The sequence below is a fragment of the Primulina huaijiensis genome, chromosome 1 (assembly GCF_012295235.1).
Source record: "Primulina huaijiensis isolate GDHJ02 chromosome 1, ASM1229523v2, whole genome shotgun sequence".
NCBI classification, from domain to species: Eukaryota; Viridiplantae; Streptophyta; class Magnoliopsida; order Lamiales; family Gesneriaceae; genus Primulina; species Primulina huaijiensis.
Window position 1 is genome coordinate 15,687,591 of NC_133306.1, and position 25,023 is coordinate 15,712,613.

Genomic DNA, 25,023 nt, shown 5'->3' on the forward strand with positions numbered 1-25,023 from the left:
GAGATTCCAATACGAAAGTAACTCTATTTTATAAATATGTCTCTTAAACCGAATTTGCAATCATATTAACAAATGATCAAACTTAACAAAATATGTAGCCATGTGTATACCATATCCGACTACTTGAGTTGTAAAATATGATGAGACCAAAACTGCAACATGAATTGCCTTTTCCACAACCCTTGAATATAACGATCGACCAACCTCACAAATATTACAAGAAGCCCCGGCCCCTGAGGCCATCCCCAGACCAGTCCACCCATTTCCTTTTAATTTTTGGAAACAATACAGAAATTGCTTGTAAATGCACTCTCTACAGGCAGTCCACATTTACCAGGAAACGGCACTAACAGTCGACCAAATAGATGAAGGCTTTGAACATCTCTCTCTCAGCAGAAAAAGTCCAGGAATAAATATATGGTTGGCACAATGTGACATCACAATCTATGTTGACAGAATTGACTGTAATGCAAGCTGCTGCTGAGGCTGCAAGGACGACCATGTAGAGGCAAGGGTAGAAGGAGGTAGTGTCTGTTGTAGCTGCCTCAACAGATTGATCATTCGACTAGCTGTTTGCTCTGTGGCAAGATCCTTGCCTGCACAAAGAACCTGTAACAAAAAAATCTCAACTTGACAAAAAAGTGGCCGCCGTTGCAAGGGAATTTTCAAATCATTTTGAGAAATCTGGGCAGTAAATATAAAACTTTTTCCGCACCTATCCGAAGGTCAAAATATCATGCACAAAATACACAAATAAAGCTACAGAGAATCTTCTGGTATGACTATATAATCATTTCAATGTGAACAAAAAATCGTACACCAATTCTTATACAGGGTTCTATATTAATAATGATTCGGGATACTTCAAATGGTTTAGAAACTAACCTCTGCAAATACAGATACAATTTTAGGAAGATACTGATTATTCTGGCCCAAAAGTTCCCGATCAGACCTGAAAGAGGAAAACATGGCCAACACAGAAAGCTAAGAGGACAAACAGAAACATTTCAGAAAAATTGTTGCAATAAAAATGAAAACTGTAGGCAAGAAAAAATGTGGCATCCACACCTCTCAACCATAGAGCAAAGCTGGTCATGAACAACTTTTGCTTCAATAAGATCACCCTTTATTGGCAGACAACCCAACCAGGCTGGAATCACCTGTTGTGAACTCCTTACGTTAAGAACTTGATGAAATGAGGAAGGAGACGAGACAAAACCAGTAAGAAATAGGTCAAAGGTGGATATTTAGGAATCACAACCCCACAAAAATGTTATGCCTTCCATTTTCTGTAAAATTAGACCTCACATCAAAATTAGGTTTTATTAAAATCGAATAAATATAAAAATCAAATGTTCTTTACCAAGCATATACATAAAAGCACACCCTACACGAGAAAAATATTACGCACGTGCAAAGAGTAAATTGATTTCTAAACTCAGAAACACAAGTCCAAAAGCACAATGCGCAAAATAAACAGATCTTAGGTGAACATTATACTGGAGAGATTATACCTAATGGTCGTACTAATTACATATGCCTCTTGGATAATAGTTAGTTCAGAAATACGCAAATATTAGGGCATGACCATAATCTAAACCAAACATCGCCTATCCAAACCTTTTCGTATATATGGTAATGTATCATTTCGATCAAACAAGTGACAGATACCTGATTTGAATCAATCCCATCTCGATGAAATTGGCATATCTTTCCCAAAGCTGAAACAGCATTATCATATGCCATTACAAATTCTGGTTGTGAAGCATTGGGATGTCTGATAACTACATTGAGCCTGGAAAGAGCCTCTGAACAGGATAAATGGATCAATTCAGTACATAACATATAATAATATTCTACAACCCCACGCCAAGTATATCTTACCTCCTACAAGTGGTTTAAATACAGAACCACCAAATTCTGCACATACCCCGAGCCCATAGACAGCAGCCTGAGAATAGCAATGATGCACTTCAGTTATGCTTAGATTGAACAGTTTACATCAAGATAACCATATGTTTAAGTTCAAGTTTCAGCAAACCTGCCGGACATCTGGGTTTTCATCGTTGCAAGCTTCCAGGAGGAAAGGCAGATGTGTATCATAATACCTGATTAGGGGAAAAACCTATATTAAAAATTTATATTTGTACCAAATTTAAGAATTTATCATGGTACACAAACATACTTTAGAGCAGTTTCACGGCATTGCTCAGCCACATCATCAAAGATGCAAATGGCAATCCTTCTCTCTTCAGCTGTCTTATCCTTGCCCTGAAAGGAAAACCACCATAATCGTGTGGTGATTATAATGGATAGTGATTGAATTCTCAAGCCAAATACCTTATCCATTTTAACATGAAAAGAAAAAACAAGTGGATTATAAAGGAACAGAAAGAGGTCAACTTACCCACATAGGCATCAAATATGACAATAATTCGTCAAAGAAAGGCAAGAATGACGCTTTGAATGTTTTGATCAATGTTCCAAGAATTTCACCAACCTGCACACTCAGAAAATAACATGTATTTTCAGTTATTAACTGAATATATGCAAATCGCAAATATAACTATACAAGTGTTACAAACAAACCTGCTCAAACACTTCTTCTTCTTGCTCATTTTCCTCGTTAAGCAGTTCTCCCTCCTCAGCATCAAAATCTTCAGCTTTTGCTCTCTCAGCTCTCTCTCTTTTTCTACTTGAGCTAGCAGTTATCACATTTTTTATCTCTTCCACAATACTTTTAACCTGACTCTCATCTAGAAGTGGTCCAGAAATCTAAGAGTACGTGAATTATAACAAAATTTAAGTAGCAGGTAAAGTTATTTCTTAAAAAAACATAGAATACTGTAACATAAAAAATTATGGAGAAAAACCGAGATTCTTGTATTCAAAATACCCACAATGAATAAATTTATGAGACCACTTTTTCATATATATAAAGTTTTGTTCATCACCCAAAATCCATCAAAGAAAAACTTTGTCACAACTAAATTTTTACAAATACCCAACTCCAAAAATTTTTGTTTACATTTGCAACCATTGCAATCAAATTATTAAGTCACATTGTCAATCAACTGCACAATATAAATTATAAGATTTCTCCCCTAAAAAATTTTTAAGCAAACGATTCTTTTATATCATAATATATTTCATTCAATCATTACAAATAATCACTTCATTACATGCCACACTGACTATCAACATATCCAAACAACATTTCAAAAGACTTTAACCAAAAATGCCACAAATTTTCCTCAAAAGTTTTAGCTGAATCAAGTTAGGAGCCTGAGTAAACAACATCAAAGCCGATCAACATCTATTCCAATTGAAAATTTGAACATGTGCTGTGGTAAAATCTTACAATCTAACTGAATGGCCATTATTAACAAAATAGATACATCAGAATCTAATTGCATAGAGGTAACTCATATCATAATTTGATTAACGCTAAAGTTCCAAGATTTAAGAAAATATAATTATAAATACCAGTTTTGTTGTTCATAAGCTACCATGCTGAGTCATAGAAATCACTAAAAATATCAAGTCAAAGACCCCTCAACATGTGGCATACACACTTTGTGGTGCCTCATCAAGGTAGATGGTTTACAAAAGTAACAATTTCTCTTCAAAAATGAAGATTATCTATTTTAAAAATAGGAGTCTTTGGTATGAAAATGGGAAAAATCGCAAAAGTGAAACAATTGATTAAACATTTTATGCAAATTTAAAAGAGAAAGCATACTAAAATTTATCAATATGAACCTGTCAATACGTACCACATACATAGTTCAACAGCAAAAGAAGTACATAACAAACAATTTTAATGTAAGATTTTGTTTTATAACACACATTACACACCTGAAGACATTCATTCAATGCGTCCAACATATTTGAACAGATCTCTGTATCAGGCTCCTGCACACATGAGAAATCATAAGATTCATAAATCATAACTCCCCTCTCACAATTTTAACACAGGTAGCATGTTCAAAGATGGAATTAACTACTAGACTTTAACAGTAACCTTATGTAAAGCTTCCACTAAAGCAGGAATTATATAGTCGGACAACTGTTTCACATACAACTCATTGCGACCCTGAGCAATCCCTTTCTCGACAGCCAGCTTTGCAGACCGCAATAGCTCCGGCATTGCTAGAAAGAAACATTGAACATTTAAGAGCATGTATTAGAAGGTTTGACAATCTAAACAAGAAGAAAGTCCTCTAAAGCAAACAACGTATCACCTGAAACAGCAGACTTTCTGACTTCTTCGTGAAAGTAGAATTTCAAGAGGGGAACCAATGTTGTGACAACCTACACCAACGGACATGTGCCATGACAGCTTTAAGTTGGGGTAACCATTAGAGAAATAAGGTAAAGACCAATGCATCTTCACTAACCTGATCAATCCACGGGTAGAAACCTTCCTTCAGCTCATCAGCATAGCAGCATAGCATATTGCAAGCAGTAGCCTTTTCTTCTAGGACGCTAGTCTTAATTCCAATTCTTTTATCACCTAAAGTGATGGTTTCCATGCTGCAATATGAAAAGATATTATATACAAATGTGTGAAAATAACAAGAGGCATTCTTTCGTTATTGATAGGATTACGTCCAACTATATAATCCAGGCGGAAGAGTGGCACAACACAGGCATGAAAAAAGAAAGTGTAAAAAAAGATAATAGGAAACAAATTGATAATAAGGGTTGAATTAACCCTACTGTATCCACAATCTATCTTGAGCTCCTACTCAAAAAGTTTTAGCAATATACAAACCCACAACAATTAAAAAAAGAAAGAAAACCATATACTTTCTTCCTCCTTCCAATTATTAATTCGCTGTTTAATAAATGTTTTACAACTTTACTGAAACATGCTCAAATTAATATAATTACTAGAAGGCATATTTGTTCAACATTTTATATGAAAGCAAATTTCTTGTATTTTGTCTCTTCAAGATAAATATATGACACAGCAAAAAACTTGGTGAATTGAGTAAGTCTTCCGAAAAGAATGTTGTTGATGTCTATCAAACAATGTTCTGAAAATAATGGAGTAAACCACCAAACTCTGGAATGGAAACTGAATTGACACAATATAATGCACAAATCATTTTTAACCAGATTAACTACAATAAAGTTTAACAATTTCTTTGAAATTTTAAATACAATACACAAGAATGCAAATAAACATTTTAGTATCAAGATTAAGAAGATGCAAAACAATGTAGCAAAGGATGCAAAACAAATCATGCATATTTATAGGCTTTCACATCGGAACTATAAAGAATATAGATTCATTTACTTAAAAATGTTTAAAACTGTTTAATTTAATTCAATTTAACGAAAGTGAAAAAAAAACAGAGATATAAAACATGGAAAATTAAAAATGAAGGAACCTTTCATCATCAGAGTCATCAATTTCTTTGTCAGAATCAGCTGATGTGATGGTCACATCAGGCTTCAGCTGAGCAGACTGCAGCAAAGGAGGCATGACAACACTCATATAAGGAAGGAAATCCTGTCCCAAGCACTTGCAAAGTCTGGCCCATGCCTAAAATAGAAGAAAAATATTTGGTTAAGAGCTTAAAATGCAAACATACAAACATTAAGACTTTCATTTTTTGGGACAAAGCGTACTTGTAGCATGTAACTAGTTGTGGGATCATCAGTCTCCATTTGTGATCCTTGTAGTGACACAAGAACGTCCATGACCTAGAGAAAAAAAAAGATACATAAATCACCTAGTTGGTGAGTACTGTAAACTTACAGCGGCTGTTGTTAACCAAGAATTTTGTCTCAGCACAAAAATATCACTAGGAGAAATGTGAGATGGGCCAACACATACATTAAATATGCCATGCATATAGATTAGGAGTGTCACAATCAGACACGACCCACCAACCCGACACGGTTCAACCCGGAAAAAAATCAAGTTTGAGTTTGGGGTTTTCGGGTTGGGGTTAGATCAGGTTAGACTCGATATAAACCAGAAAAAATGATCATGTTGAGTTGGGTTCGTTGAAAATTTTATTTTTTTTAAAAAAATATAATTAATAAATATTGTCTACATTTTTATATACTGTATGTTTAAAAAAATATTAATTGTATATTTATATCATAAATTTTCATAATTTAATATTTATGTTGAATATTTTTTATTTTTTAAACAATTGTTTATTTGATTTAGTAAATATACTTTATTTTTCTACAATTAGACTTTCAAATTTAAATCATATATATGAGGGAGATTTTGTTATTATGTGTTTAAATTAAAATATTATTATTAATTTTTTTAATTTTATTTAATTTTCTTTAAAAAATTTTTTTTAAAAAAATCAAAATCGGGTTAATCAGGATGATCGGGTTTATCGGGTTGATTCGGGTTTGGACTCGGGTTGAGAGATTTCGGGTTAGCTCGGGTTCGGGTTGGGCAATTTTTGAATAGTACTATTATTCAACCCGATCCAACCTACCCGAATTGACACCCCTAATATAGATAAACAATATATAAGGTAACCCCTACGTAACACAAAGAAAGAAATGGGGCACAGTTACCTGCTTGGCGTCTTCCTTAAATTTTTCCTTTTCAACTGCCATCCCAACCAAGCTTATGCATTCCATGGCCTTAGCACGAAGCATGCGATTAGATTTCTCCATCGCATTCACTAAGATAGCCTTCAAGTAAGGCATAACTGCATCATAATATTTCTGGATGTGTTCCTGTCATGCCACCAACCCACAAACTTAGTTTACAAAAAAAGAAAAATATACTACCAACTTCACCCAGAATAACTTTACAGCATTTATATACCTGAGATGAATCAGCGACAGAAGCTAATGCAGTTAAAGAACCCTCCTGTACCATTTGTTTGGAATTCTGCAACAATAAAAGACATAAATTATCTTAAAAAGCATATTTCTATCATAAATGCAAATATTATCATGTATGTCTCGAATTATTTATTTTATTCTCATATGCAATAGCACCTGTAGAAGTAACAGCAGCTTGTGCACTATCCCATCTAAGTATGGCGTTAAAATTTCCGGGGTGCAATTCTCGCTGAAGTTAAGCACTGCTGAAGCGGCGTGTGCCTGCAAAACACCACATAAAATGATAAGAATAAGAGGACAAACATCAAGAACATAAAAACAAGTAGACAACCATAGTGGAAAAACCTTTAACAACATAGCAACAAAATTAAATGGTCTTCCCTAGATTACCACCCTTCAGCCAAATTCCAACCTCTAGCGACGAGGGGTAGCTCCGACAAGTTTTATCTTACATGTACTTTAGCATTTTAGGGTGATTTTCTCTTTTCTTTAATTTATTACACATAATTTTTAGTACATCTCTAGATCTAAGTCTCTTAATGTTATTTTGGTTGAAATACATTAATTTATTATTTTACCACTTTTTTACATTTTTTTGAGAAATTTTCGCGAATTATTTTGGTTTTATTAGATGAAAATTTGATTTTAGGTGCATATATTCATTGCTAACCTCATAGCTTAAAAATGTGTAGACTCTCTATCAAAGATTAAATTCATGAAAATTTTAATTAATGAGATTTTTGAATTATCGGTTATATTTGAACTGGAATATAGATTATTTGGTATATATCATGTTTTTTATTCAATGCCTCTCTACTCGTGCTTGCACCTCGGGCTCCAAGATACCTTGATTCCTTGGTGAGCATTGCACTCTTAATGACAATGATTAGAACAGAAATTCAGGGATCAATTTTAAAAAAATTGTAACAAATCAGCATATTTTGTAATACATGATAAACATATTTAATATCTTCAATAACTCATATTTGGAGATATTGATCTGCATTAGTTGAGGGAAAAAAGCATAATCAAATGAAACATAAGTTAATTAATATTTCGGCACCAACAATGACCAAGCCAAAATTCCTCGCTGACAGTAGATAAATATTAAATCCAATTCGTAAATTTTGTACTATGAAGAGAATTCAACATCTAGATAAGAAAACATAGTTTTCCACTCCGTAAACAAATACTCACAATCATTAAAAGCACAAAAAAACTAGATGAAAATAAGCTAAAATCCATTTTAGCAAAGGTTCCAGGTTATAAGTCATCCAACTGCACTTAAAAATGTGAGGAAGACAAATTTATTTACACTTAGAAATACTGTTGAAAAATCTAAGAATTTGCAAACCTGTACTCTAGGATTTTGAAAATCATCCATAGCTGTAGCTAGTGCTGGCAACACACGCTGATGGTACTGAACTTGCAAATCCGGGCCCAAGTCAGTTGATAGCTGGCCAATTGCGTTGATAGCTGCCCACCTCACACGAGGATGAGGATGTTGAAGGGAATTCAAAACCATGTTCACAATTTGCTCCAAATTTTTAATCATCACCTAACAATCAAAAAGAACAATTGGAGTTAAGTCAACCGACACAGGGACCATAACAATTTCTAAATATATGCAGAGAAAATCCTTTTACCAGCAATGATAATAGAACAACAAACTTGAGGGACTTGCTAAGGCAGACATTGATAAAAACATTCAAGTATGTCTAACAAGACCACTTAAAATTATGCAACATCTAGCACATCAAAATGTTTACAAAAATGATATCAAACATGAATTGCATGCACCATAATAGTACTAGCTACTCAATGAGAATATGTACAGTAAAAGTAGCAATTTATACTGTATAATGTTTAAATGGGAGAGGCACACAGTTATACTTGGCGATCACAGGCAACAATTTGATTTCAAATGGATATTAGAATGGAATTAAAGAGACATCCAAAACATTTTGCCCCAAAATTTCATTTTTGGAAAACTAGCAATGCATTTGACCCCTCATCATATTAAGATAAAAAATCATATAACACAAACAGCAAATGAATTCCTCAAACCAACAAGGCAATACGTCAAATTATAGATTTTATACCACTTCACTCTTTTGTGAACTCTTGAGATTTAGAAAGTGTGAAATTATAGCAATAGAAAGAAGATGATGATTACAATAACTACTACCTTTGAACAACCCTCTGCAATTTGTGCAAGGGCAATGAGGCCTGCATGATGCTTTTGCCACTCCGACATGGCCAGATATGCCTGAAATTGCTCGGATGCCACAGGAACAATAGCGTTCCCACCAAGTGCGATTGCAAGCCTATCCAAACACTCCTGCCCAACCTTATAATTGTTAGAGTAGATGCCCTGCAAGCCAACTGTTGGCTAGAGATTTTATTGACTCAGTTGTAATTAACAATCTTTATTTTAATATAATTCATTATTTCATGGTTTGTTATTTATTTATCTGTATACCCATGTTATCAAACATAGATAAAGACCTTGATTATACTTTAATACAAATGAATCGTAATTCGATGTTGAAACTCGTTTGTAAACACTGTATGATCTAAATTCGTTCCTAGTCGATTCAGCCGCCTGAAACATGGATAAAGGTCGCTTGAGCTCGAGACTAGCATCTGTGATGTTGTGTACTGCGTTTCTTGGTAAGGGCATAGAGATGTCCAAACATGCAGATGGGTAGTCATATGATGATTATACCGAACAACCCTCCCTCNGAATATGCGATGTACGTTAGAGAAAGAGTTCTCGAACGGTACATGCGATGCCACTATTTATAGTTATCACATAGTTATCGAATTAATATGCAACCCTCGATGAACCAATGGTTGCAGATTCGATCGGGATATATGAGATGAAGGGACCGTACTGTACATTAATCATAATCGACTGGTTCTTGCGGGCACTATCAGTGATACCTAGGGGATTCATGGGGCGATGCTACTAGACGCTCTTACCATGATCCGATGGGTGCAATCAGAAATGAGTTCTAACATTCTTGATCAAGATGTTGATGAATAGAATGGGGCTAACTAGGGTAAGCCCGAATAAGGAATTATGTCCTGAATCACAAAGAGTTGTGAACCCACGGCTAGCTGTATCACTGAACCATTGAGGGTCACACAAGTACTGGATCGTTTGTTCTCGTTGAGAGATTAAATTCAAGAAGTTGAATTTATATTATATAGTAAATTCAAAGAGTTGAATTTATGATAATTAATTTTTGAGAGAATAAATTCAAGGAGTTGAATTTATAATTTGAATAATAAATTCAAATGTTGAATTTATAAATGATTTAATTTATTAAACTCAAATGTTGAGCTTATTAATTAATAAATTAAATATGGTGGTTAATATGTTTAATGGGCTTGTAAGAGTACAAGTCTAACATATTAAATAATTAAAGTTATTAATTGTAATGCCTGAGATTTTATCACGGTAATATGATATTGATTCAATTATAAATTGATCGGATTATAGACGGACCACATCGAGGAAGGAATTGGAATGACATAAGTTGAGTGGGGTGTGAGACCCGAAGGTCTCGCGCATATGCGCGGCGAGATAGCGCGCACATGCGCGAGCTGTGCGAGAAGCTTTTTGCGCGGACAGAACTTTGCGCGCACATGCGCGGCTTAAGGGCGCGCATCTGCGCGAAGAGGTGCATTGCCATATACCGAGTCCAGAGAATGTGGCGCATATGCGCCAAGAGTTGGCGCGCATATGCGCGGGGTGTTCGGTAGCCAAATGTGAATTCCAGATAATATCGCGCACATGCGCGGAGGAAGGACGCGCATATGCGCGAGCTGACGGGAAGGCACGCGCCGAGACATAATGTCTCGCGCATATGCGCCGAGGCGGGTCGCGCATATGCGCGAGACGTGTTGAGCGAAAATGGAGCCACTTGCCCCTCACCATGCATGATATATATAGTCTTACAAACTTCATTCGTCATTCTTGAGAAAGAAACGAGAAGAGTTTCAGAGAATATCGTGAAAATCCTTACGCCTTTTCTTTTAGAAATTTGAAGTTTACGGAATATCCGTCCGTCCGATTTTCAATCCAACTTCAGTACTGTGTTCCTATCAACGCAGGCTACAATTGGACGTAAGTTTTACATCGTTTTGATATGTCTTGAAATTTTGATATTGCCAGAATCGGATATGATTCATATAGGATGTTCTTGACATATTAGACATCGTCAAATCGAAGTCAGATCGAGAAACAGATTGATTATAGAATTGTTATGATTTTTCAGATTATATTGATTGGTATTGGACAGATTTGGATTATGGTTAGATTACATATTGTTTTGGATATGGGTTATGGATTGTAATTAATATCGGTTGAGATGGTATTGACGGGGATATCGGGATTGTTCCGTTATGCCGCTAATTTTGAATTAAATCCAGATTTATCAGATTCGATATTGATCTGAGCAGTATATTAATATGGTATTATTTGATATTGGCATTACCAGACTGAGGGTTGACAGACTTTGAATTCCAGACAGGAACGTCATCAGAACTGCGATAAAAGAAAGGTATAAGTCAATGTGGTATTGGGAGATCGACACAAGTAGGATATACTTGTGTTTCCCTAAATCACATACTATTTGTTATTATTTGCATTGATTTGATTTGATATGCTTGTTCTATTGATGTATGGAGAGCATGTGTTTAGACGAGTGATCTTGTGACAGAAGTACCTGATAGTGGCGGGATCGCCACGGGCACATTGCACGATGTCACAAGATAGTGTATTGGCGATAGTGCCACAGTCTGTGACGGATAGGTCAAGACACTGGATGTTTGGTTATATCGACGTGGATAGAATCGGAGTTTCTTCTATTACTGTTGGTCGATATAGGAATACCAACTTCTGGAAACCGGGATCCCTAGACTAGGATTGAGTCTAGTCTGAGCCGTGGAGTCACGAGTATGATTGATAGTTTGATATTAATTATGTTTCAGATTTTGATATATATCTGATATCTGCTTCATGCTTTATATTAATTATATGATTGCATGTTTCGTTGATTTATACTGGGATTTGTTCTCACCGGAGTTATCCGGCTGTTGTCGTGTTTGTATGTGTGCATGACAACAGGTGGGACAGGTTCAGGGTCGAGGAGATGAAGAGAGAGATCGTGATTAGAGTGGAGACTACGGACTTGATCTGAGATAGGGTTGAACACTTGATATTTAGTAGTTGAACCTTAGTTTGTAAAGGATTGTATATAGTACAAAACTTGTACTTGACTTTTATACTGATATGTATAGTAGAGTGATTTCATTACGTTCCGCATTTGATATTATATTGAAAAAAAAATGTAGACCCTGTTTATTATAATTGATTAATTAAGCCCAATGACGATTAAGAACATGATTATCGTCCGGGTCCCCACATTAATAGACCTTGATTAATTGATTTAATTAGTTGGACTAATCCAATTAATTAATCAAACCCATTAATGTTAATTAAAAGGTCCAATTATTATACTATGATAATTAGATCATGGGTTGATTATAAAAGTGGTTTGAGAAGTCAAAACCCTAGCCTCCTACCACCATATTTTCGAGAATCACTCTTCCAAAAGAAAAAAAAATTCGGCCACCTCTCTTCAGAAAGAAGTTTGAGCCGCCTCTCAAATTTCAATCTCCTACGTAAAATCTCTTCTACTTTTTCTATTGCAAATTAGAAGAGGATCAAACCATCTAGTCGTGGACCTGATTAGAAGAAAAGAGTCCATGAAGAAAGTTCGTAGGGATTTCATCAAGAGCTATCTCCGCTAAATCCGGAATAGTTGGAGTCGTGTGATTAATTCAGCAAAGGTATAACTTTCTAAACATCCTATGAATGTTTTATTAAAAACCATACGAACGCCCTATCAAATATATTTTGATTGTCAAAATAAAATAAAAATTTTAAAACTTCTGCTGCGTTTGGGCGTGTAGAAAACCGAGATCCAACAGTGGTATCAGAGCCAAAGTTTTTTTTCTAAATCGTATGATTTTGATATTGAATAATTTATTTCTAACCACACAAGAAAATTTTTCAGAAAATTGTAGCACAATTAAAATAATTTTTTTTAGAAAACAAAAAAAAAAAATTTCGTATCTGCCCGGAACTGTTCCGGGTCCAGCGCGCGGCGTGNTTTTATCACTAACCATCACAATTATTAAAGAATTTAATAAATTAAATAAACACCTTTATTTAATTTCCAATTAAATCAATAATAATTGATTTCTTGTAAAAACTCATGTTTATCTTAAATAATTAAAATCATATTCTAATTATTTATTTTACAAGAAAATTATTAATTTTAAAAATTAATTTTCAAAATAAAAATTGAATCAATTTTCAAAAATATCAATTTTGCCCAAAAATTTGAAAAATCAGAAAATTGCACCCTAAGCCCAAATAGTTCAAGCCCATCATCCAGCACGCTTCCCGAGACCATCCCGGGCAGCCGCCCTCGCTGCCCGCCCGCTGCCTGAACGTTTCGGGCAGCGGCGGCACCCCTGTGCGCGCAGGCGCTCACATGCGCGTGCGGCGCCGCGTGCAGCATTNGTGAATGATGATCCAGAGCCTTGACCAATGTGTTAGGTGTATGTTAGGATATTTTACTGTTTTTATTCATTTTGTTAATATTTGATATTATTAAAGTGGGCCTGGTTTATGGCCCGTTTCCACCCCATGAGATGTATCCTTTAAGTGCCATGGCTATTCAAATGTAATAATTAGAAATAGTGGGAGATCAAGACTGGAAGATGGTGGGCCCGATGATCAAGATGAAGACATGTAAAATATTGAAAGCTTTTATAATAACTTGCATTTGCATCACTGCATTCACCTAGGTTTGGACCTTGATCCATGTATGGCTCACATGGATCTAATAGTGTTGGCAATCGATCATCCTTATTTATTGTTGAATGTCATATTATGATATATGTGATATATAGTAGTATGCATGTATGTATATTATTAAATAATATAGTTGCATGAATCCGGCAAACATACAAACTCGTGGCACGCGATTTTTAAAATTAAAATGATGAGACAATTTTAAAATTAAAATCCCTCATTTTGAATAAGATTCAAAATTTATATCAAACCGAAAAAGTAAAAATTAAAAGATTTTAATTTTTCCTTGCCTTCCATCAACCGTGGTTGCATGTTGATCGCTACCCGCGGACAGTGTCTGGCTCATATTATTGGGGAAACCTGTACGCCGAAAAGCTGTGACTTCCACTGGACATATGATGTGAATTGAGTGGAACTCCCATGACTTCGGCTCATATTATTGGGAGAACTCATGGCGACCGTTCACTATAATTCAATATTGATAGGTTGGTTTGACACGTGAAAATAAACGGCGTCATATTATTGGGTCCTTATTAAACGTGAGGCAAAACACGCAGAGGTTGCATAGGGATGCAATTGGGTGGATTCTACCTTTTAGAAATTATAATTGGCTGATACTATTCGGGATTATAATTGGCTAATTAGACTCTACGTGCCTACTAAGGAAATATGATTTCCCTTTTTCATCAGAGGGTGGTGGAAATGTCAAAATAGTGGGAGGGAAATTTATAAAATGAAAATCCATATTTTATATCTTAGAATTATTTTAAAATTATCAGTAACTATTATCTGGTTTCATTTTCAGTATATTTACGATGTCTACTCGTAACCCGCTTTCAATCATTCTCGATTAAAACAAATTGACTGGCCCTAACTATCACGACTGGTTCCGAAATTTAAAGATTGTTCTGAACTCCGAGAGGATTGCGTATGTGCTTGATAAAAAGCCACCAAAGGAGGCATCTCCTGATATCAGTAGGACTGAGTTACCTAAGCTTGAGAAATGGTGGGACCATGATCTTCAGGCTAAGAGCTACATGTTGGCTTCTATGTCGAATGAACTTCAGAGAAGGTTCGAGGAGGCGGTGAATGCTGCTGACATTCACCTTCATCTGAAAGAATTGTATGATGTACAAACTCGTTCAGAGAGGCATGCTACTGTTAAAGAACTTATGACTACACGCTTGCGAGAGGGGGCTTCGGTCCCTGAGCATGGTGTTAGGATGATTGGGCTCATCGAGAAGTTGGTGGGACTCGACTTGGTTATGCCTGGTGAGCTCTCGACTGATATTCTATTGTCTTTACCTGCCTCGTTCGATGGATTTGTGGTTAATTTTAATATGAATAAGCTTGAGGCCACCCTTGAAGAGTTGGTCAATATGCTCACTAATTATGAGGCCACGATTAAAAAGGAAAAGCCTGTTCTTCTGGTGGGTTCTTCGTATGATACGAAAAAAGGAGCCCCAAATAAAGGCAAGAAACGTTCTGCCCCTCCAAAGATGAACAAGCCCAACAAGAAGCCATACAAGAAACCAAATCCGGGGCCCACAAAGCCTGACAAGTCAAAACAAATCTGTTTCCACTGCAACAAGCCTGGACATTGGAGGCGTAATTGCGCGGAGTATCTTGCCCAGAAGCGTTCTGGCCATGGTATGTTTTATATTGAAGTTAATGTTTCTATTAATTCCTCTTCTTGGGTATTGGATACCGGATGTGGTTCTCATCTATGCAATGATTTGCAGGTGATGGGAAGAAGCAAGAGGCTTAGAGATGGTGAGACCTTTCTAAGACTGGGAAATGGAGCAAGAGTTGCTGCCACTGCCATTGGAGACGTTACTTTAATTTTGGACAATAATTTTAAGTTGTTTTTGAGAGATGTTTTATTTGTTCCTGAATTGGTTAAAAACATTATTTCTATTTCTATGCTTGATAGGGATGGTTATTCTTGTGTTTTTGCTAAAGGTGTTTGCAATTTATACAAGAATGAATGTTTGATTGGAACTGGAGAATTAACAAACGATCTCTATAACTTAAAATTAAAAGATATTCCGTTGAACAATATCCAAGCGCGTACGAAAACAACAACAAACAAAAGAAAAATAGAAGATCCAAATCTCGCACAAATATGGCACGCTAGACTAGGTCATATTTCCCAAAGAAGGATGCACAAGCTAGTGGGAGAAGGCATGTTTGACCTTTCAGACATAAATTCTCTACCAACTTGTGAGTCCTGTCTAAAAGGAAAAATGACTAAAACTCCATTCAGTGGAAACGTGGAACGTACACATGGTCTACTGAATTTGATCCACACGGACGTTTGTGGCCCGCTAAGTGTTAGCACAAAATTTGGGCATTACTACTTCATTACCTTTACTGATGACCATTCGAGGAATGAGTACGTTTATTTGATGAAACACAAATCTGAAGCATTTGAAGAGTTCAAAGAATTCAGATCTGAAGTAGAAAATCAGCTACAAAGAAGTATTAAAGCACTTCGATCTGATCGAGGTGGAGAATACTTGAGTGCTGAATTTTTGGGTTATCTAAAAGAGAATGGGATTCTCTCACAATGGACTCCACCAACAACACCACAATTGAATGGTGTTTCTGAACGTCAAAATCGAACCCTGATGGGCATGGTTCGATCCATGATGGGATTCACTGAACTGCCTACATCGTTTTGGGGCTTTGCGCTTGAAACGGCGGCAATGTTGTTGAATAATTTCCATACCAAAGTAGTTGATAAAACACCATATGAGATATGGATGGGAAAAACTCCCAAGTGTTCTTACATGAGAATATGGGGATGTCCTGCTTATGTGAAGCAGACAGTGGGAGACAAATTGGATAGCAGATCCACGTTGTGCTACTTTGTAGGATATCCAAAGAATTATGTTGGATATTATTTCTATCATCCCAATGAAGCAAAAGTGTTTGTTTCAAGAAATGCCACCTTTTTGGAAAGGGAGTTTCTATTAGATAGAAAAGGTAAGATGATAGAACTTGAGGAAATTCAAGATACTCCCTCAACTATAGTAGTTGAACCCAATTCCCAACAACCAGTAGTTGAAGTACAAGCTCTTAGAAGGTCTGATAAGGTTATTAGACCACCTGCAAGATATACACTTCTTCATGAACAAGGCCATAATGAGCCTTGTGTTGGATGTGATCCAATGAACTTTAAGGAAGCAATATGTGATACTGATTCATCCAAATGGCTTGAAGCCATGCAGTCAGAAATGGACTCAATGTATTCAAACCAAGTCTGGACATTAGTGGATCCACCTGAGGGAATCGTTCCCATAGGATGCAAATGGATCTACAAAAGAAAGCTTGGGGTGGATGGGAAGGTAGTGACCTTCAAAGCAAGACTGGTTGCAAAAGGTTATACTCAAATGCAAAGAATTGACTATGAGGAAACTTTTTCACCAGTTGCTATGTTTAAGTCCATTATAATACTACTGGCCATAGCAGCATGGTATGACTATGAAATATAGCAAATGGATGTAAAGATTGCATTCTTCAATGGAGACATCAAAGAAGAAATTTATATGTCTCAACCTGAGGAATACACATGTGTCCTAAAACTGACGAAGAGATAGAGATGATGACACATATTCCATATGCGTCACCATTGGTAGTATCATGTATGGTATGATATCAACACGTCCTGATGTTGCTTATGCTTTGAGTGTTACAAGCAGATATCAGGCGAACCCTGGTCAAATGCATTGGAAGGCCGTGAAAGATATTCTTAAGTACTTGAGAAGGACTAAGAACTTGTTCATGGTCTATGGGGGTGGAGAATTAAAATTGGAAGGCTACACTGATTCTAGCTTCCAATGTGATGTAGATGATTCGAAATCGACCTCTGGTTTTGTATTCATGCTTAATGGTGCGGCTGTCTCTTGGAAGAGTTCCGAACAAGACACCTTTGCGGATTCCACCACTGAAGCTGAGTACATTGCTGCGTCTGCTGCAGCCAAAGAGGCAGTTTGGATGAGGAATTTTGTCCAAGAGTTGGGCGTTATTCCTAATGGAGTTGATCCAGTCCCGGTGTACTGCGACAACACTGGTGCCGTTGCGCAAGCAAAGGAACCAAGGTCTCATCAGCGATCCAAACATGTACTGAGGAAGTTCCACATCATCCGGGAGATTGTGGGAAGAGGAGATATATCAGTCGAAAGAGTCCCCTCTACAGATAACGTTGCTGATCCACTTACAAAGCCCTTGCCAGGACCATTGTTTGAGAAGCATCGCGAAGCAATGGGATTAAAGTTTGTGGGTAGTTGGCTCTAGGGCAAGTGGGAGATTGTTAGAGTAGATGCCCTGCAAGCCAACTGTTGGCTAGGGATTTTATTGATTCAGTTGTAATTAACAATCTTTATTTTAATATAATTCATTATTTCATGGTTTGTTATTTATTTATCTGTATACTCATGTTATCAAACATAGATAAAGACCTTGATTATACTTTAATACAAATGAATCGTAATTCGATGTTGAAACTCGTTTGTAAACACTGTATGATCTAAATTCGTTCCTAGTCGATTCAGCCGCCTGAAACATGTATAAAGGTCGCTTGAGCTCGAGACTAGAATCTGTGATGTTGTGTACTGCGTTTCTTGGTAAGGGCATAAAGATGTCCAAACATGCAGATGAGTAGTCATATGATGATTATACTGAACAACCCTCCCTCGGATTTTCCACGTGGTTATCATTCATCGAGAGGATAAGTCCGTGGTTATGATTGTACACCATTAGTCCTTACAACCCGGTACAACATTGAGGCTCTATATGCTAGGGCTGTGCTTTGACTCGTTTACTGGCTCCAGGAGAGTCATCAGGTGGCGAGGTTGGGTACAGTTGCGAAACATGTAGGAGCCAGTGCATTGTAGTCGGAGATTCACCGCTCACCTGCGGGTGTGGATATCCTATGTGATCTGATGAAATTATAGTGCGTGGAATCTCTGGCCAGAATATGAGATGTACGTTAGAGAAAGAGTTCTCGAACGGTACATGCGATGCCACTATTTATAGTTATCACATAGTTATCGAATTAATATGCAACCCTCGATGAACCAATGGTTGCAGATTCGATCGGGATATATGAGATGAAGGGACCGTACTGTACATTAATCATAATCGACTGGTTCTTGCGGGCACTATCAGTGATACCTAGGGGATCATGGGGCGATGCTACTAGACGCTCTTACCATGATCCGATGGGTGCAATCAGAAATGAGTTCTAACATTCTTGATCAAGATGTTGATGAAAAGAATGGGGCTAACTAGGGTAAGCCCGAATAAGGAATTATGTCCTGAATCACAAAGAGTTGTGAACCCACGGCTAGCTGTATCCCTGAACCATTGAGGGTCACACAAGTACTGGATCGTTTGTTCTCATTGAGAGAATAAATTCAAGAAGTTGAATTTATATTATATAGTAAATTCAAAGAGTTGAATTTATGATAATTAATTTTTGAGAGAATAAATTCAAGGAGTTGAATTTATAAAATTTGAGAATTTAAATTTATTGAACTCAAATGTTGGGTTTATTAAATATTAAATTTTGGAGGTGATATAAATTCAAGGAGTTGAATTTATAATTTGAATAATAAATTCAAATGTTGAATTTATAAATGATTTAATTTATTAAACTCAAATGTTGAGCTTATTAATTAATAAATTAAATATGGTGGTTAATATGTTTAATGGGCTTGTAAGAGTACAAGTCTAACATATTAAATAATTAAAGTTATTAATGGATCTTGATTAATTGATTTAATTAGTTGGACTAATCCAATTAATTAATCATGCCCATTAATGTTAATTAAAGGGCCCAATTATTATACTATGATAATTAGATCATGGGTTGATTATAAAAGTGGTTTGAGAAGTCAAAACCCTAGCCTCCTACCACCATATTTTCGAGAATCACTCTTCCAAAAGAAAAAAAAATTCGGCCACCTCTCTTGAGAAAGAAGTTTGAGCCGCCTCTCAAATTTCAATCTACTACGTAAAATATCTTCTACTTTTTTTAGTGCAAATTAGAAGAGGATCAAACCATCTAGTCGTGGACCTGATTAGAAGAAAGGAGTCCCTGAAGAAAGTTTGTAGGGATTTCATCAAGAGCTATGTCCGCTAAATCTGGAATAGTTGGAGTCGTGTGATTAATTCACCAAAGGTATAATTTTCTAAACATCCTATGAATGTTTTATTAAAAACCATACGAACGCCCTATAAAATATATTTTGATTGTCAAAATAAAATAAAAATTTTAAAACTTCCGCTACGTTTGGGCGTGTAGAAAACCGAGATCCAACAATAATTACCGGTCTCCCCTGCATCTTCATCCTTAGTTTCTGCGCTATGCCATGCAAGATCATCTTTAATATCCAAAAGCATCTTCATTAAAATGGAAAAAAGCCTACTAATGTACTGCGGTAACTTGCGCATCATCCCAGGAGCTCTTTCTCGCGCCTCCGCCAGAGTAATAACAAATTCAATTGCTAAATGTCTTGTGCCTTCTTCCAAACTCTCCGCTTCCGCAATCTGTAGCATGGAACCCACTACATCAACAATCTGCTTGCGCAGAAACCTCGGCTCTGTTCCAGCCAATTCTATCAACAACTCCAAAGCCTCTTGGGCTGTGGCCTCCTGCCCAGAATTCAGTGCCTCTGTCAACGTCCTCATCATAGAGGGCAACAGATCCTGGAACCTATCTCGGTCATTCGAACTGGACAAGCACTGAATAAAATTAATCACGGCACTCAAAGCAGCGATTTTTACATCAGCATTTGGAGAGTTGTTCAATACATTCGAGAAAACGCTATGCAAATCAGTAATATACGGAAGCAATGTTTCTCCAATAAACTGAGCCAATTGAGAGAACATCAAAAAAGCAGATTCTTGAAGTTTGGCGGATTCACTGGTTACACATTGAAACATGAAAGGCAAAATCTCAGGCCACTGATTATCCGGGAGAAGCGAGGATGCTAGCTCTGACACGGTGTTAGAAAAATTGCTAAAACCAGTAGCGTAAAAACAAACTTGTAGAGATAAAGTAATAACCGAAGGAAGTGTGATGTTTACAGTATGACTATTATGTAAAAGAAAACAAAACCAAACCGAGGTCTGTAGCGTGTACAGTTTCCTTAAAACAGATTCGCCCTCTCCGGTATGTGCTTCGAGGTTTCAGCGGACGTCTGTTTCCCAGGATACAACGGAACAACCAGCAGTGACTTAGCACGAGACACTACTACGGCGAACTGAAACCGTACCTTTACTTTATCACCGAGATTTTACGAGAGGCCAAATGGAAAGATAACAATATGTAAAGCAAGAGAGAGCTTGAAAGAGAGAAAATTTCATGTACTTGAAATGAGGAAATGAACCCACTATTTATAAGCCCCAAAATGCACACCAAGAGTCATGGAAGATTAATTAACTCAATTAATCTTCCCATTAACTCAAGAATATGAAGAGTCAAACTCTTCAATTAACTCCAGAATGTGGAGAGCCAAAAGACACTCACACATTCATGAGACACAATTTTTTATTCAACCTTTAAATTTTTATTAAAATTTCCAACAATCCCCCACATGAATGAAAATTGATACAAATCTTGGTGACAAAGTTCTATAGTTGAATCCTGCATAGGATAGGTAGGTGTTACCCTTTGAACCTTCCCTCATGAAATATATTTGCTTTACTAGCTGACCAGTAGATATGATGTCCTTGAACTGTTCTGCCGTTTATGTAAATTAAGATATACTTCACACAAGATTCTCCCTGATACTATTCAGTTCTCATGATTGTGTTCGTTTTGGCCATGAACACACGCCTGGTTCTGCAAGAGGGTCTAGAATTGAGCCCTGCAATTCCTTCGAAGCGGCCCCACTTCTCTCTCACATAGGTGATTCTGTATTGCTTCTTATCAGAATCATTAAAAGCCGTAAGCTTATCCTCAACATTCACTGTTTTATAATAGGAACGGACTAGGGATAACCCCCACAGTGATCTACCAAATCAGTGCGATTAGGTTTTCCCATTGAACCTAGTTCTTGGGATCTCCAGTCAGCGTAGGTTGGGTTTTCCTTCACACCAATTTATTCTATAGGCTTGAGCCCCATTCCCCTTGACATTTTCGCAACTAACTCTCTGTTTAACCCTTTTGTTAGCGGATCCGCTATATTATCCTTTGACTTTACATAGTCAACAGATATAACTCCAGTTGAGAGTAGTTGTCTAATGGTATTATGTCTACGACGTATATGCCTAGACTTACCATTATACATATTATTTTGTGCCCTTCCAATCGCAGATTGGCTATCACAATGTATGCATATAGCCGGCACAGGTTTTTCCCATCCTGGAACATCTTCTAAAAAATGACGCAGCCATTCAGCCTCTTCACCACACTTGTCAAGAGCTATAAACTCAGATTCCATCGTGGATCTGGCTATTACAGTTTGTTTAGAAGATTTTCACGTAGTTGCTGCACCTCCTAAAGTGAATACAAATCCACTTGTAGATTTTGAGTCTTTCATATCAGATATCCTATTTGCATCACTGTATCCTTCAATAACAGCAGGATATCTGATATAGTGCAGCCCATGATCGCGAGTGTACCTTAAGTATCTTAGCAATCTGATAATTGCTTTCTAGTATTCAACTCCTGGATTACTCGTGAATCTACTCAATTTGCTTACTGCATAAGCTATGTCTGGTCTTGTACAACTCATCAAGTACATCAGACTTCCAATGACTCGAGAGTATTCTAATTGAGACATAGTCTAACCTCGATTCTTTGATAGATGCTGACTTGTGTCTATCGGGGTTCTAGCCAATGCGGAGTCATCATTATTGAATTTCTCAAGTATTTTGTCAACATAATGTGACTGACTTAGGACTAGCCCTTCTGATGTTCTATAAATTTTAATTCCAAGGATTACGTCGGCTAAGCCCAAATCTTTCATGTCAAATCTTGAGTTCAATAACCTCTTTGTGGATGTAATCATCTTATCATTACTAACAATGATAAGTATGTCATCCATGTAAAGACATAAAATGACATATCCAACTTCAGTGTTCTTTATGTATACACATTTGTCACATTCACTGAATTTAAATCCACTTTCTATCATGGCTTTATCAAATTTTTCGTGCCATTGCTTTGGTGCTTATTTTAAGCCATACAGAGACTTCACCAATTTACATACCTTATTTTCTTACCCAATCGCAGAAAATCCCTCAGGTTGTTCCATGTAAATTTCCTCTTCTAAGTCTCCCTTTAGAAAAGCTGTCTTTACGTCCATTTGGTGTACTTCAAGCTTCCGTAAGGCGGCAATCGCAAGTATCACACGAATAGAGGTTATTCTCGATACAGGAGAATATGTGTCAAAGTAATCAAGCCCTTCACGTTGATGGTAACCTTTAATTACCAATCTAGCTTTATGCTTATCTATGGTTCCATCTGATTTCATTTTCCTTTTGAAAACCCATTTACAGCCTAGCGGTTTGCTTCCCGGAGGAAGATTTACTAATTCCCACGTATGGTTTTGTAAAATGGATTCCATTTCGGAATTGATAGCCTCTTTCCATAGAGGTCCCTCAGATGAACATATTGCTTCCTTGAAGCTTTGAGGTTCACTTTCCATCATGAAAGTGATGAAATCCGGACCAAAGGATTTCTCTGTCCTAGCTCTCTTACTACGTCTAGGTTCAATATCTTGATCAAGCTCTTGTTCTTTATCAATTGTCTCATACAATCTTTTGGATGAACTTGGTTCTTCCTTAGATTTGTATGGAAACATGTGTTCAAAGAACGAAGCATTTCTTGATTCCATTATCGTATTCTTGTGAATATCAGGTATTTGAGATTCTTGTACAAGAAAACGATACGCACTACTGTTTTGAGCATATCCAATGAAAATGCAATCCACAGTTTTTGGTCCTATCTTTACTTTCTTTGGTGTGGGTACTGCTACCTTGGCAAGACACCCCCACACTCGCAAGTATTGGTAGGAAGGACTTCTACCTTTCCATAACTCATATGGACTTTTATCTTGCTTCTTTCGGGGCACCTTATTTAAAAGGTAATTTGCTGTTAAAACAGCTTCTCCCCACATGTTCTGTGGTAAACCAGAACTTAATAACAACGCATTCATCATTTCTTTCAGGGTGCGATTCTTTCTCTCTGCAATGCCATTTTGCTGAGGAGAATAAGGTGCAGTTCTTTCGTGTTTGATACCATGTTGAGCACAAAACTCAGCAAATGGTGATTCATATTCACCTCCACGATCACTTCTTAGCACCTTAATTTTATTGCTAAGTTGATTTTCAACTTCACTCTTATATTGGACAAATTTGTCAATAGCTTCATCCTTACTTTTGAGGAGATACACATAACAAAATTTTGTGCTATCGTCAACAAAAGTAATGAAATATTTATTTCCACCACGAGTTTGTACACCTTTTAAATCACATACATCACTGTGAATTATATCAAGTGGTTCACTATTTCTTTCAATAGTTCGAAAAGATGATCTCTTTAGTTTTGCCTCAACACAGGTTTCACATTTGTGTTGTTTATCAATTTGGAATGCAGGAATGCTTTTCATGTTAATTAGTCTACGAATTGTATCATAATTAACGTGTCCAAGTCTACCATGCCATAAACAAGAAGACTCAAGCAAGTAAGCAAATGCATTAACTTTATTCATCACAGGCTTAATAGTCATCACATTGAGTTTGAATAAACTATTACAAACATACCATTTGCCAACAAACATTCCACTTTTCGACAAAACCACCTTATCTGACTCGAATACAATGCGGAAACCATGCTTGTTAAGAAGCGACCCTGACACCAAGTTCTTGCGGATGTCAGGCACAAACAGCACATTGTTCAAAGTCAGTTATTTTCCAGATGTCATCTTTAGGATAACTTTCCCTTCACCCTTGATCTCCGAAGTGGCAGAATTTCCCATGAATAGCTTTTCCTCATTCATAGATTCCTCAAGAGTAGCAAACATCTCCTTGTCGGAGCAAACATGGCGAGTGGCACCAGTGTCGATCCACCACTCCCTTGGATTAGAACCCAACAGATTAACCTCTGATATTACAGCACAGAGATTCATGTTCGAAACCTCATGAGCAATGTTCTCTACCACATTCGTCTCTCGGTTTCTCTTCGGCTTCTTACACTCAGATGCCTTGTGACCCATACCATCACAATTGTAGCATTTTCCGAAGAACTTTTTCTTCGAAATGCCTCCCTTGGGTCCCAT

The 25,023-nt window shown here is 36.7% G+C and overlaps 1 protein-coding gene across 1 annotated transcript; it reads right to left on the minus strand.

Moving 5' to 3' along the window:
- LOC140971641 (uncharacterized) lies at positions 1 to 25,023 on the minus strand. Its single transcript, XM_073434002.1, has 23 exons — positions 24,693 to 25,023; positions 24,509 to 24,596; positions 20,045 to 20,756; positions 9,023 to 9,175; positions 8,189 to 8,392; positions 6,991 to 7,095; positions 6,815 to 6,880; positions 6,559 to 6,723; positions 5,641 to 5,715; positions 5,400 to 5,554; positions 4,401 to 4,536; positions 4,245 to 4,314; positions 4,025 to 4,152; positions 3,859 to 3,915; positions 2,590 to 2,775; positions 2,408 to 2,500; positions 2,186 to 2,271; positions 2,042 to 2,108; positions 1,885 to 1,951; positions 1,672 to 1,808; positions 1,069 to 1,160; positions 886 to 952; positions 1 to 609 (listed from the first exon to the last, which is right to left on the minus strand). Exons 1-23 carry the CDS (start codon positions 25,021 to 25,023, stop codon positions 445 to 447), a joined length of 3,405 nt encoding a protein of 1,134 aa, XP_073290103.1. The 3' UTR covers positions 1 to 444.

Bases quoted from the DNA above. Each gene is read 5' to 3' on its own strand.
- LOC140971641 (XM_073434002.1), bottom strand. From the start codon at position 25,023: ATGGGACCCAAGGGAGGCATTTCGAAGAAAAAGTTCTTCGGAAAATGC. The intron at 20,757-24,508 runs GTATGTTTGTAA...TACTGGTTTTAG, and splicing joins GGAATGTTTGTTGGCAAATG to CAATTTTTCTAACACCGTGT. The intron at 4,153-4,244 runs GTGATACGTTGT...GTTTCTTTCTAG, and splicing joins CAGAAAGTCTGCTGTTTCAG to CAATGCCGGAGCTATTGCGG.